Below are 12,425 nucleotides of genomic sequence, written 5' to 3' on the forward strand. Positions count from 1 at the left end.
GAAATGGAGCTGAACCACAGCTCTGCTCTGGAAAGCAGAAGTAAGCCCAGCCTTCCACCTCCAGTCAGCCCCATCTCCCCACCCCTCATTACTACTCATCAGCAAGGAACAGAATTCTCTTTCCTAAATTTGTTGCCTCTCTCTCCTCCAGCAGCCAGCATCCTGTGGTTTATCTCCAGCAGTGTGCATACACCACCCTGGCCTGAGAGGAGCACAACTTGCTCTCCAGACTTGTAGTCTCTACATCACTACAGTCACTATTTTTTTTTTAATTAAAAATTTCAAAAACCCCAACAAGTCAGTTAATTACAACACAGGCTGCACACAAGGTACATGTTAGCTGAAGCTGCATACGTTTAATTGCATATGTTTAGCCATTTTCTTTCCAACTGCATCATCATAGTGCTTGGGAGAATCTTTAGCATGCAGGATATCAGGGATATCACTGTTACTGTTCTCTGTGAAAACGTTTGAAGCACATCTGATGAACTTTGCAGGTGTACGATGCCAGTGTGACAAGCACAAAAAGGCCATGCTCATCTCTCTGGCATGTTCGCAGCTTAATTTCCTGCTCTTTTCTGTAACTCTGAAGTCAGACAAATCTGCCATTGAATAAGCATGAGACTCCCAGGTCCTTTGTGGGGGGTTTCCTACGAAGTGGAATTAGTGCGGTAGTTTGATCCTGAGTGCAGAGCTCGAGCACTTATGGTGTTTTAATCTCACACAAACTTGAACAGGCTATTTGGAAACCAAGCTGTGAACTCTTAGCACTTACCTTATTCTGATAGGTCCAGTATAAGTAAAAGCCCTTTGGATCCACTCGAAGAATCACAGGAGCAGCACTTGCTGTTTCCTGACAAAAAAACAAAAACAAAACAAAACAGAAACAACACAAAAAACAAACAAACAAAACAAACCAAACACACACACGCAAAAAAGAAAACCAAAATCAAAAGAAAAAAACGCCACAAAACAGAAGAAAGAAGGTTAGCACCTTAGATGGCTTGGAGAACCCATCATGAGACATAAGGTTCCCAGTTCAAATATAGACCCAAATCAGGTGAATCATCCTCTGTGATTTATGGAAACGAGCCAGGTGATTTTACTACATCTCCAGAGTAATACTGTGAGGCTCTGGAAGCTGAACTCTGCTGAAGCCTGAGTCTCACCTAACACTATGTATTTAGCTAGAACAACTCTCTTGGAGCTTTCTATACAATGAATTAAGAGGAGAAAGTACCCACAGATGCAATTGTTTCATTTGAACTGCCTTCCCTCTAAGGCACCCACTTTGTTCTCCTAGCTCCAGAAGTTGCTGAGGCCAGAGACAGCATTCACCCAAGGCATCTACCACCCAGGTGCTCATGCTAGTTATCCAGGCTCTCTTTACAGAAAATGGGCCAAGTCAGGAAGAGTTCAAAGAGGAGTCTGTCTAATACAGCAGATGAGTCCGCTTTACGTGGTGATTCTTAATCTCCATGAACTAGCTCTACACAGACTATAATAAGCAGCAGCTATTTCCACACCCACACTACAGGCACAAAATTAGACGAAATTATTCAGGGCTGATCCTGAACCCCATTCAACAGAGGCCCTCCAGCTCAGAACCAAGCCATGTCCTGCCAAGGGGACACTGGCTGCTGTGAGGCTGTATACTTTGCCTCTGAATAATTATACTGCTTCTGCATTTGCAGGTAAAGACAACTTCACAGACATTTTCAAGACAACATCCATTCCCATCTCACACGCAAACCTGTGCTGAGAGATGAATTAGGGTGAGCTCTTTGGAGACTGAGATAAAGGATGCTTGGTGCCTCTGCTTGGGTCCCTGCCCATTTGCTCATTCAGTCTAGATGACTCCACACTGTGTTTGACCTCTGGTGCCACAGAAGATAACATCATAAGACCTATCGGCCATTTCTAGGAAGGCTTCAAATTCAATTGAAGAAGCTGAAATACCCAGCTACTGAGAGGTAAACCCATAATGGAATTTGGAAGATTTGTCACTTGGCCTTGGGTTCTTCACTTTGTTAGTGAACTCATACTTCAGGGTGTATCTGTATTTCCAGGGACCTCCATTTCTATTCAGTAATCTTCATTACAGTAAACTGCCCATGTCACAGTGCACTGTATGTTCTCCTTTTACTCCTCCCTGTCCTTCTCACACTGTACTTGTGACAAAGCTGACCTGCACAGCATCACGCCCATGCTCCCAGAGCTCTTGATTAGCTCCCTGAATGCACGGCCGCAAGCCACATAGGGCAGAGCAAGCACTGCAGTACTACTACCGAGGATTGTGCCATGTTTCTAGTTTAACCTTATCTCCTATGAAGCAGCTTTCTTGAAAGCAAGTTGAGGCTGCAATAAGGCCTGCTGACAGCTGCCCTCCTGATCAGGGATGTGGAGGGCTGTGGGGTGCAGGTAGTCTCCTACGGGGTGACTCCTGGCAACAAAGGAAATGGTGAGTTCTACAGAAGATGGTCTGGCAGACAAACTGGCTGCTGCTCACACTATGGAGTACAACTCCAGAAAGCAAGTATTGTCTGGTAAAATCCCGTATTCCACAATCTTTAAGAGAGAAGAAGATTTTTGCTTCTACTACAAGGGCTAAGAGTCAGTATAGATCCAAATCCACATGTATCTGCTCCACTTATGAGGTCAGCTACTACCTTGTGCCCTACCTGAGGTTTTGAAAGGGTCTCCAAGCTGGTTCTTGAAATAAACCATCATCCACATAGTAGGACTTAAACTCTTTTGTCTGCTTGGCAACCCCAGCTTGCTGGATGCTAAACAAAGCACAGCAGAGTTGCTCCTTACCCCAAGATGTTGCAACTCACTCATTGGGACAGGTCAGAACAGCCCTGCCTGTCAGAAATTCTCCTGCACTCTCCTCTAGAGGATACATTACAAATGCTGGACAAGGTGAAGGCACTACAGAAAAAGTGTGATTTTGCTTTTCTCAAGAAACTGTTGGGTACAGTGAAGGCTCTGGTCCAGTCTAAGGAGCCAGACTGATCTACCTTCATTCCTTTGCCTCAGATACTGTGGAAGGAGTTCAAAACTGTTACCAGCAGGATGGCCAGGTCAATTCAAAGAGTGAGACAAAAAACCCACAGGCCTATGACCTCTAAAGAGCAGCAATCCTGCAGCCTGGAGCTCTTGCCGCCATCCTTTGCAACCTGCTCTAACTGTCTTATTATTGTTGGAGATCAAGCCTATGAACTACTTAGTAATTAGCGGCAACCTTTTAGGAATGTTTACAAATCTGTAAACCTCAGGAAAAAATCCACACAGGACTTGAGCTCCCTAACTCCTATGGTTGCAGCAGCAAATAAACATTTGGTGGGTCTTCAAAGCCCAGCTTGACTCACCCTGGGTTTCAAGGGAGTCCAACTATCCCAGGAATTCCTGGTGAAGTACTTAACAGCTTCAAGTTTCTGGGAAAGTGGTCCCCAGGGACAGAGCATAGCAAGTCAGCAGCAATTTTGGACAATTTTGGCTACTGTTCTTCTCAGAAACCAAATCACTGTTTAAATCCAAAGCAGCCAAAAGTGCATTCTCCAGGCAGTGGCCCCCCTGCAAAGAAAGGGCAGTCTGCGCTTTCTACCATACCCTGGTATCATCATCCTGTTTATGTACAACTAGTGGAATAACTGCCTGGTGACATGCCAACCTGCCTTCCTCAGCATCCATCCTTTCTGTCAGCTGTATGTTACATTGCTCTCATTTCTCAGTGCTGCTGGACCACTCATGCTTATGCTGGAAACAAGTGATCTACCTCCCCCACACACACTGCCTTGGAACTTAAAACTCTATTCCAGCTTTACGCCCACAAAAGTAAGCACTAATCCCTCCTTCATTGCTGCTGGAGGTTCCTTCTAATGCAACACATTTGCAATACCACATCAAATGTTTTCTCCAGATCTTGGTGAATAATCATAACCTGGCCTGCCCCTTGTTTTACCAACATTCACGCTCAATAGCAAACAATTCATACTCCTGAGAAAACAGATGGGCAGCCACTGTCCTCTTGCTCAGGTATGTGGGTATTAATGTAAATACCCCTTTGCTTACTTTAATAGTGCCCCTCCTCACTTTCTCATTCAAATTAACTTCTCTTCTGCTGCTCCACACCTTTTCCCTCACAATGAAAGGCAAACAGAGACTGCAAACCAAGCGTTTGGAAGATACAAGAGGACACCAAGTTGGAGAGAGAAACAGCTTCTCTCAGCACCCTCCAAGGTTAAAGCACAGGCCCCTTGCTGCTCAGCTGCTGCGCAGTTGGTAGCTCACAGACCCATGAGCCGGGCAGGCGTGGGAGGACATGGCTCACCCTCAGATCAGCTCCAGCAACACGGCCATAAGAGGAAGAAACTTGGAGCCTGATTTCCTCTCTATCTGCAAAACATGGAGAGGCCGCTCAGCTCTGAAGTAAATCCTACCCCTCACGCTCCTCCAGACGAGTCCGAAGGCAGCATATGCCCCTCGCCCCAAGGAGGCTCCCAGCAGCGACCACCTTCCTGAGGGCTGGTTCAAACACTGACAGGACCCTGGGGTCCTGCACCAGGGAAGCTGCACACACAGACCATTTACTTCTATCTTCTACAACAAGACATGCAGAAGCCATGTCCCCAACCCCTAAAGCATATGTTCCTCTGTTTTGAGTCCTCAGCTCTCCTGTTGTTCTCAGTTCACTCTCCCCACCAAGACATCACTGCTCTCAGGTCCGACACACAGCATCCTATCCCCCCTCAGTGAATACAGGCTCCCAGCCTCCCCACCAAGCCTGACCAGAACACGGTATCTGCCCTGCCACCACATACAATCTAGTGAAGCACAAATCCCAATACTCACATCATCCCATTTGATGAAGCGCTCGCCCTTGGATAAATACTCCTTCACCTCCGCAGGCTGCAAGACAGGGGTAAGCATTGACATTCTGTCCCGTCGATGTGCTCCTCAGCTACTAGAGGCAAGAGCAGCTGCACAGTTTGCTCCTCCTTGGCCCCCTCTCCTCTATCTCTGTCTCTCACATGGCAGGGCACTCTGCCATTGCCACTGTTGGCATCAGAAAGCAAACAGCCTCTTATATCCCAGCCAAATTTAGGAGGGGCAGGGGCAGGCAGGCGAGGACCGATGAATCTGCATTGTAAATCAACAGCTCTCCAAGCAAGCACACGGAGCTCAGCCCAAGGTCATCTAGAGGAAAGCTTGCGATGGGTTGAGATGCCCGTGTGGGCAGTCATGCACACACACCGTCTTCTCCAGGAGGGACCTACTCCTCAGAGTTGTACTTGCGAAGCGCACTGTTCGTAGCACTTCCGCAACTGAACTTCCTTAAATGTTCTCTTTGACAAAGTGCAGGCATTGCCAGCCGACACTCAAACTATTTCAGCAGATGTGGTTACAGAACAACTCAGGCTTCAGCTACAAGGAGACTGCCCCCTTCATGCAATGGGCCAAATACCACGTAAAATAAACTTACTCTTTGCTCTATACAGACTCCACTTTTGGGACCACTGGCTGCCCTGTCCAGTCTTTAACTTTTTTCCTTTCTCTTATGGGTTCTTCTGAATGTCAACCTGAAAAGTGAGACAGACCAGCAGAGCAGATGGAAATTCCACAGACAGATGAAATAAAACATTCACAAGAGTCCCTCAGAATGGCAATATTCTCCAGCTTCACTTGGGTCTACTGAAGATACTGTGGGAACACAGAATGGGAGAGATGTGTAAAGTGGGGATTATAATGATGAAGCTGCAGGGAACGGCCAGAAAGTAGAACACAAGGTTAAATGGCAAACAAGGCAAAAATGAGTGCCTGCTCCTGACCTTGGAATGAAGGAATTATGTGTGGACAACAGAGGAGAAAAGGAGCTCTGGTGTCAGATATGTGCTGGCTAACCAGGAGGAGAATGGCTTGTGAGAAGAGCTGACATGAGCAAGGTTAATTTTAGTCAAAAAGGCAGAAACTCACAACTAGTTAGAAGTGGCAATAACCATGCTACACTTGCTATAGTAGGATTTCCCAGGCACACAGTGGGATTTCATTTTTGTGGCCTCCCATGAAAATCAAGGTATGGCACTTGCTGTTGCTCAAGAGGGACAAGATGCTGTCAAAAGTAGTGCAGATTCTGAGAAGGGTGGACAGAGAAACTCCCACTGTGCAAAGGGAGCCAACTGTATGGTTTTGTTGCTTCTTTCCCACCCCTGACTTACCCAGTCTGATAAAGCCAGCACCTTACAGCAGGTTGGACAGCTGGGGGAAGACTGACTGAAGGAATCTTAAGGACATTCACAAGTGTTAGTGGCATGAGGCAGGAGAGATTAAGTGGACCTGTAGCAAGTACTCTACCTGTAAAAAAAAAAAAAAAAAAAAGATAGCAGCAATTATCAGGAATATGCCTACTGCACAAACAGAGAACCCTGAACAAACCTAACATCCTTTGTACATTTCTTTCTTGGATTTATCTGCCTGACAAACTGGGAGTAAGAGAGCTTCTACATTTCTAGCTACCATCGAGTTTTCTGCATTTACTAACATATTTTGCAAGACACCATACTTTCCAAGAATTGGCTAACCCAGCTAAGGCGGTTGTCTCTATTTTATTAGGGCAGCAAACCGAGGAGGCTTACCCATAGCTGTGGTTGCTCAGTGTGATGCTGAGACCAGGGACACGGGAATCCATCACCTCTGGTCTCATAACCAAGCCACAGTTGCGGTATTAAGCTTCCTTTGCATGTGTGTCCAAGTGACACGTGCTTCTCAGGCAGCCAGCTGACAGAGCACTGGGGTGCTCCAGGCCCAGCCAAGACAGAGTCACCAGGGCCTCGGACTCGGAGCATGCTGCTAGTCCCAAGCAGCAAAGCAGCAGATGACAGTGTCTGCCCAGATCCTAAAGGCTGAGCTGGAAGCACTCAGGGATGTCAGCAATGTCAGGATGTCAGCCTGGGACTTGGCATAAACACCAGTGAAATGCCACATGCTGCTGGCAAGGTTTTGTTCTCCATGCTCTCCTTGTAAGTAGTTTAAGAAGAGACCCCAAGGCCTAGGGATGGATAGAGAAAGCCCACGGGAGCACAGGAGCCTGCAGTGAAGAGTTTTCCTCACCTGATCCCTTCTGCAAAGCCAGAGAAGTTTTAGGGCTGCTTAACATAAAGGATAAAGAGCAGTGACCTTGCTCAGGAATGCTGCAGTGCTCCTCTCCTCTGCAACACAGAAGGCACTAAAAGGCCTTGGAAGTCACAGCTGTGAAGCAAAAGGTGGGATGAGCTTTGCCAGCTGGTACTGCCAAGAGCAGAGGGACTGCAGGTGTGACCAGTCACAGCTACTGGTTCCAGTGGCCCATCGGGTATTTATCACAGTTACCACCTTAGCTTTATGAACCACGTCTGCCTCCTGCCAGAATCAGGGCCTCACGGAAAGGCTGTTTCTGTCCTGCATCCTCTCAGACCTGGATATTCAACAGCTTTCTCTGTCTCATCAACAAATCTAAAGCAAGCAAGAATCCTGTCACAGCTTTACTTGCTTGTCACTCAAGGTCAGCTTCCCCTCAGGGATAAAACAATAAATTGTTAAAAAAAAAAACAAAAACAAAAACCACAACAACCCACAACATTAAGAGCAGCAACAAGCCAGCGGCTGCCCTGCAAGGCCACATCAACTGCCAAAATCCCCACTTGCATAAAGATGGTCACAAAAGCTGAAGCTCACTTCCTTTTGCATAACCCAGCCTCCTTATCTTTCATTTCACACTCTTTGCTCTATGTGGGAGCTTCTGTCCCTTGCATGAAGAGACAGCTGATGGAACAGTGATAGAATAAAGCAACAGTCCTGCCCTCTGCTGAAAGCTCTGATATCACAGCAGGCAGGAGCAGCAGCACTTTGAGCAGTATTTATTCTAAACGCCCTTTACTTCCTTTCCCCTGCAAAGCCCATCACCCAGTGTATACTCATCCTATATCTCCCCTGTTCAGGGCCCCAGACCTCCTTTTCTTTCATCCTTTACCTTTACCACTGTGCATCCCACCACTCACTAGAAGAGTTTTGATATGCAAAAAATTCCCTATTTTTCCCTGGAGACTCTTCCTTATCTCCCTGTCCTACCTATTCAGCAGCCTCTACCTCCCACAAAGCGCATGCAGAAGCAAGGTAGTCAGCATTATCCTTCAGAGATTTTGCAAGACAGGGTCTGTAGACAGTGACTTAAGACATGCTGTCTATTAAACCACCTTGACTGGATGGCTCCTGAGTTCTAGTAAATTATTTCATAACCTCAACCCCAGTCTATTCCTAGCACACACAAAATCTGTAAGAAATCTCTTCCAGCATTGTTCCATTATAATTATACTTTGCAATGTGTAATACTGTCCTCTAGTGAACAGCTTTGATATTGCACACACACCTTTGGCACTGCCTTCAAAAACGAGTAATAAATTCACAGCTAAGCAAAACAGAGTTCATCCTGCTGCTCCTTTTTCTATCCTGCCCTTTGAGCCCTGGGAATCTTGAAAGGATTAATGACACCATTAGGACCAAAAAGCTCAATATTTCCTCCCCACCCCTGGAGAGAACTGCTGAGTGTGTGCGCTGGGGCATATTTTGTGTCCTACTTTGAGCCCAAACCACAAAGCCGAGGATTCATGACAGCTCTCAGCTGACAGCGTGACTCTTCAGTGTGATCTGTGAAAGTCAGAGGGAAGTGGACTATGGCACAAAAAGACAAGTGGCCACAGATGCCACAATACTGCAAAAGCAGTGAGGTCTTGTTTAAAAAAAAAAAAAAAACCTATCTGACCAACCACTGGTTAGGTCCATAATTAGCTGTTCACTGGGCAGGAATATGCTGCAGGAGTATGTTATGCTTACAGCACTCTGATGGCTTTCTGCATATTTCCAAAGTGCTCAGCTGAGTGATGCAAAAGCAGACTCATACACTATGTAAGCATCCTATACATTACTGCAGTACAAAAAAGTAATTGCTGCATAGGGATAACTGAACAATGTAATTCCTAATTGCTAGCAAAAGAATGAAACTTTCCAAGACAGGTCATTAACAGAAGAGGAAGGAGGATGAAGAGCAGCAGCACACCAGACAACGCGCTCATCTCACGTTACCTTGCAGTAATGGAGCAGCAAGAACAGGAAAGCGACTTCTACAAAATCTGTAGGTGAACGTATCCAATTGCCCCACTGAATTTACCTACAGTATAAAACACTGAACTGGAAACAAGAATACTAGGGGAGGAAGCCCCATTTTGCTCTTGACCTCATCAACTTTTTCTTCCTACTCCACCAGCCCAACGTAATTAAACTGTAAGCTGTCGCTTTCTGTGGATGCATCTGCTGCCTGTCACAGCAGGTTCCCAATCCTGGCTGAGACCTTAGTATTGGTAGAATTCTTCTGCTGTTCTCACATCCTTATTGCTTCCACTTTTCACAGTCCATTAGTCCTACAACCTGGGTTTTACTCTATTTCCCTTGGTTAGACATCATTTTTTCCACTTGTGAGAAGGACAGATCCCAAAGCATATTTTACAAGTACAATCTCCTATGGAAGGCCCAAAGCAGCAAACCCAGCTGCCACAGCAACTGCGTCTGCCCACGAGTCAAGTCCGGAAGAACACAGTCCCCCTGGGCAGCTCACAGAGAACAAGACATCATTTCAGCTGCACCTCAAGGGACTTTGAAGATCAAGGTCAACATCTTAAACTGACATACTAGTGAGATAGTACCTGTGGCAAGACACAAACATAACAGCTTTAGGAATGGGAGAAGTTACATATTTTTAAGGTTAACATGCTCATTCTTAGTTGAGACAAACTATTATTCCTAAAGCATCAGTCTTCATTGTGAAATAAAGAACGAAGAGTGAGCTGTCTGATAAACAACAGCTTCTGCTTAAAGTGTTTGGGGGGTAGGAAAAAACAAGATCCACTGGAGAGAGGCAACGCTTCTTGCACCATCCAGACAAGAGCCAGGGCACAGCCTCAGGTACTGAGCATGCTTTGACACTTGCCCTTCTGAGAGCTCCGAGGCAGCCTCTCAACACCAGATTGCCAGGGTGTGGTAGCAGGCTAGTCCCATCTCCAAGGCAGGACTGAATCCACGCTTCCCTACACATGCAGGTCCAAGAAAGCCTCTTTGGCTGAGAAGCAGAGGATATAAGCTTGGTTCTAGCATCAGGCTAAGGCAGAGTAACACGGCCATGACACTTCTATACGAATTTCTAACTCTGTCCATCTATAAAAGCCCCAATACACTGACTTTGAAAGGCAAAGCATCCCAAAGAATCCCATTCAAGAGACAGCAGCTCCCATTCCAGACTATGCCCTGCTACAGCACTATTCAGAGTCAGTGATGAAAGAACAATAAAAATAAAAACAGGCTACAAACTTCCTTTCTGCTGCCTCTACCAGCTGATTCCAAGTGAAAGCAGCCTCAGACTGCTACCCAAAAACCTCTCTGCCAGCTCAGCTAATGGCACTGAATAAGTTTCTGCCATGGTCTTCCCTGGCCCTTCCACAAACTTTAGTTCCTCCTGTGCTAGACCAAATATCTACTTTCCTAATACCCAGTCTCAACCTTCCAGTATTCCCCTTATCACTGTGGAGGCCTTCACACGCTATATTCCAAACTCTTCACCTCCTTGGGGTGAAATGCGCTTGTGAAGCAATGACATATTCAAGTTTAGTCCTGCAGAAAAGAATGCATTTTCAGAGGCTGCAAAGGAAAAGTCAGGTAGATTCGCAGGTAGGTCTACAGCCTCCACCATTTTAAGTGATTAGAGCAAAATCAGAGATTCACAAGCTTTACAAGCTAAGGGCCACTTTCAGCCCCAAGTTTCTCACTAACCTCCACCTAGATCATTGAAGCTGTTGCTGAAAAAAAATCTCAAAAGGCACAATGGCTCCACAGCCCATGGAAGCCATCTCACAAAGCTGATTTACACCACCTGATATCCCCAGTAACTGTAAAGATGAAGCTAAAGGGGTAAGATCTCACCCAGGCATTGCCTGTTGACAATCACCTGTGGGTGGGATGAAGATTTTGCATCAGATCCTAAAGAGATGATGAAACCTATTTTTGTTCCCTTTTGCAGAGAGGTTTGCTCTATTGACACAGCCCTGCTCCCCGCTGTGTACACAGGCAGGTTACTGACTCAGCCCGGTACTGTTAACTAATGAGCACAGGAATACACACACACGGCCTGGCCATTGCTTCTCTCCAAGAGACTCATCTTCCTGTCTTACCAGGAAATTACCTTCTTTTTACCTTGTTTATTGTGATTTTTACATAGCTTTTTAGCTTGTATGAATGCAATCAGTGCAGTGTATTTTACATCATCTCCTGTCCTTCTAGAGGTCAAAGTGAGATCTTGAAAATTATTTTTTATTTCATCACATTATCAAACCAGGAACAAACAATATACAAGCACACAAAATGACTACAGAGCTTTAGAAAAGAGCTCTCTAGGAAGCATTTAACACTGCATGCTATTCCAGCCGCTCTTTTTTTTTTTGAACAGTCAGATAAACATGGGAACAGGAAAAAGCAGCAAATGGAATGGAAATTGCTACGAGAACACAAGTCCTTCTGTGGTGTTCATGGTGTATGAGTGGCCAAAGGCAGTAGTGTGTTCATAAGCTACACTGACAAACATAGGGCTGGGTATACTGGTGGGGCAGACACAGAAGGGGTATCAGAGGAGGCTTCCATCTAATGAGGCATGTTCACAACAAGCAGCACAGCTTCCCAGACAAACACCAGCTCTGACACACTACCCTGTCAGTACCCAGGGCATACACAACTGGGTTAGCCATCAGGTTTGATTTCATTCTGCAGTTCAGTTTGTGGTCTTTAAGATTCCATTGAAAAAGCTGCAGTTGGTCCCTAGGCTCACATGACCTCCACAGTATTTTTCAGCTGACAATGACACATGCACCATGGTCTGCAAAAAATTGAGGAATACTCCTCAAACCAAACCAATCAGACATCTCTGCTGGAAATTTAATCATCCACTCTTCTGGATGTATATCAAACCACTGGATCTGGAAGAAATATTTTCCTGAGCAGAATGGCCAGTGGCTTGTAATACAAAATTCATCTGAAGACAACACAGCATTAACAAGGAATCCCACTTAAGACCATTGCCGACAAATCTTTCCCCTTTTCACAGGTGTACAATATCACAGTACTGAACCTTCTGCTGACATCTTCCCTGTTTTCTGCTCCTGGAAGCATCAGAACAGCCTCTCCTAAGACGTTACAGCTCCATTTTCAGTCGCAGCCTGAACCAGGATGGCAGACATCTGAAAACAGTAAGATGTAACAAGTAAGAATCAGCTCCAGAAGAACTGGGAGAGATTTCAGACTACTATTTTAGTTCAGTTAAATAACCCTCCCTTGCACAGGGTTATCAACAT

At 45.7% G+C, this 12,425-nt stretch overlaps 1 protein-coding gene across 2 annotated transcripts in view; it reads right to left on the reverse strand.

Moving 5' to 3' along the window:
* Positions 1-5,163, reverse strand: part of PLCB2 (phospholipase C beta 2) — a 48,108-nt gene extending 42,945 nt beyond the window's left edge. For both annotated transcript variants that reach the window (XR_004407637.2, XM_009972530.3), the window contains exons 1-2: positions 4,855-5,163; positions 776-853 (exon numbers count right to left, since the gene is read on the reverse strand). Coding sequence is in view for 1 of the 2 variants with exons in the window: in XM_009972530.3 (XP_009970832.3) it covers positions 776-853; positions 4,855-4,938 (162 nt within the window). In the remaining variant the exon portion in view is untranslated. The remainder of the gene's footprint in view (positions 1-775; positions 854-4,854) is intronic.
* Positions 5,164-12,425: the final 7,262 nt, after the last annotated feature.

The sequence above is a fragment of the Tyto alba genome, unplaced genomic scaffold, assembly GCF_018691265.1.
Source record: "Tyto alba isolate M040663 unplaced genomic scaffold, T.alba_DEE_v4.0 Super-Scaffold_8, whole genome shotgun sequence".
Lineage (NCBI taxonomy): Eukaryota > Metazoa > Chordata > Aves > Strigiformes > Tytonidae > Tyto > Tyto alba.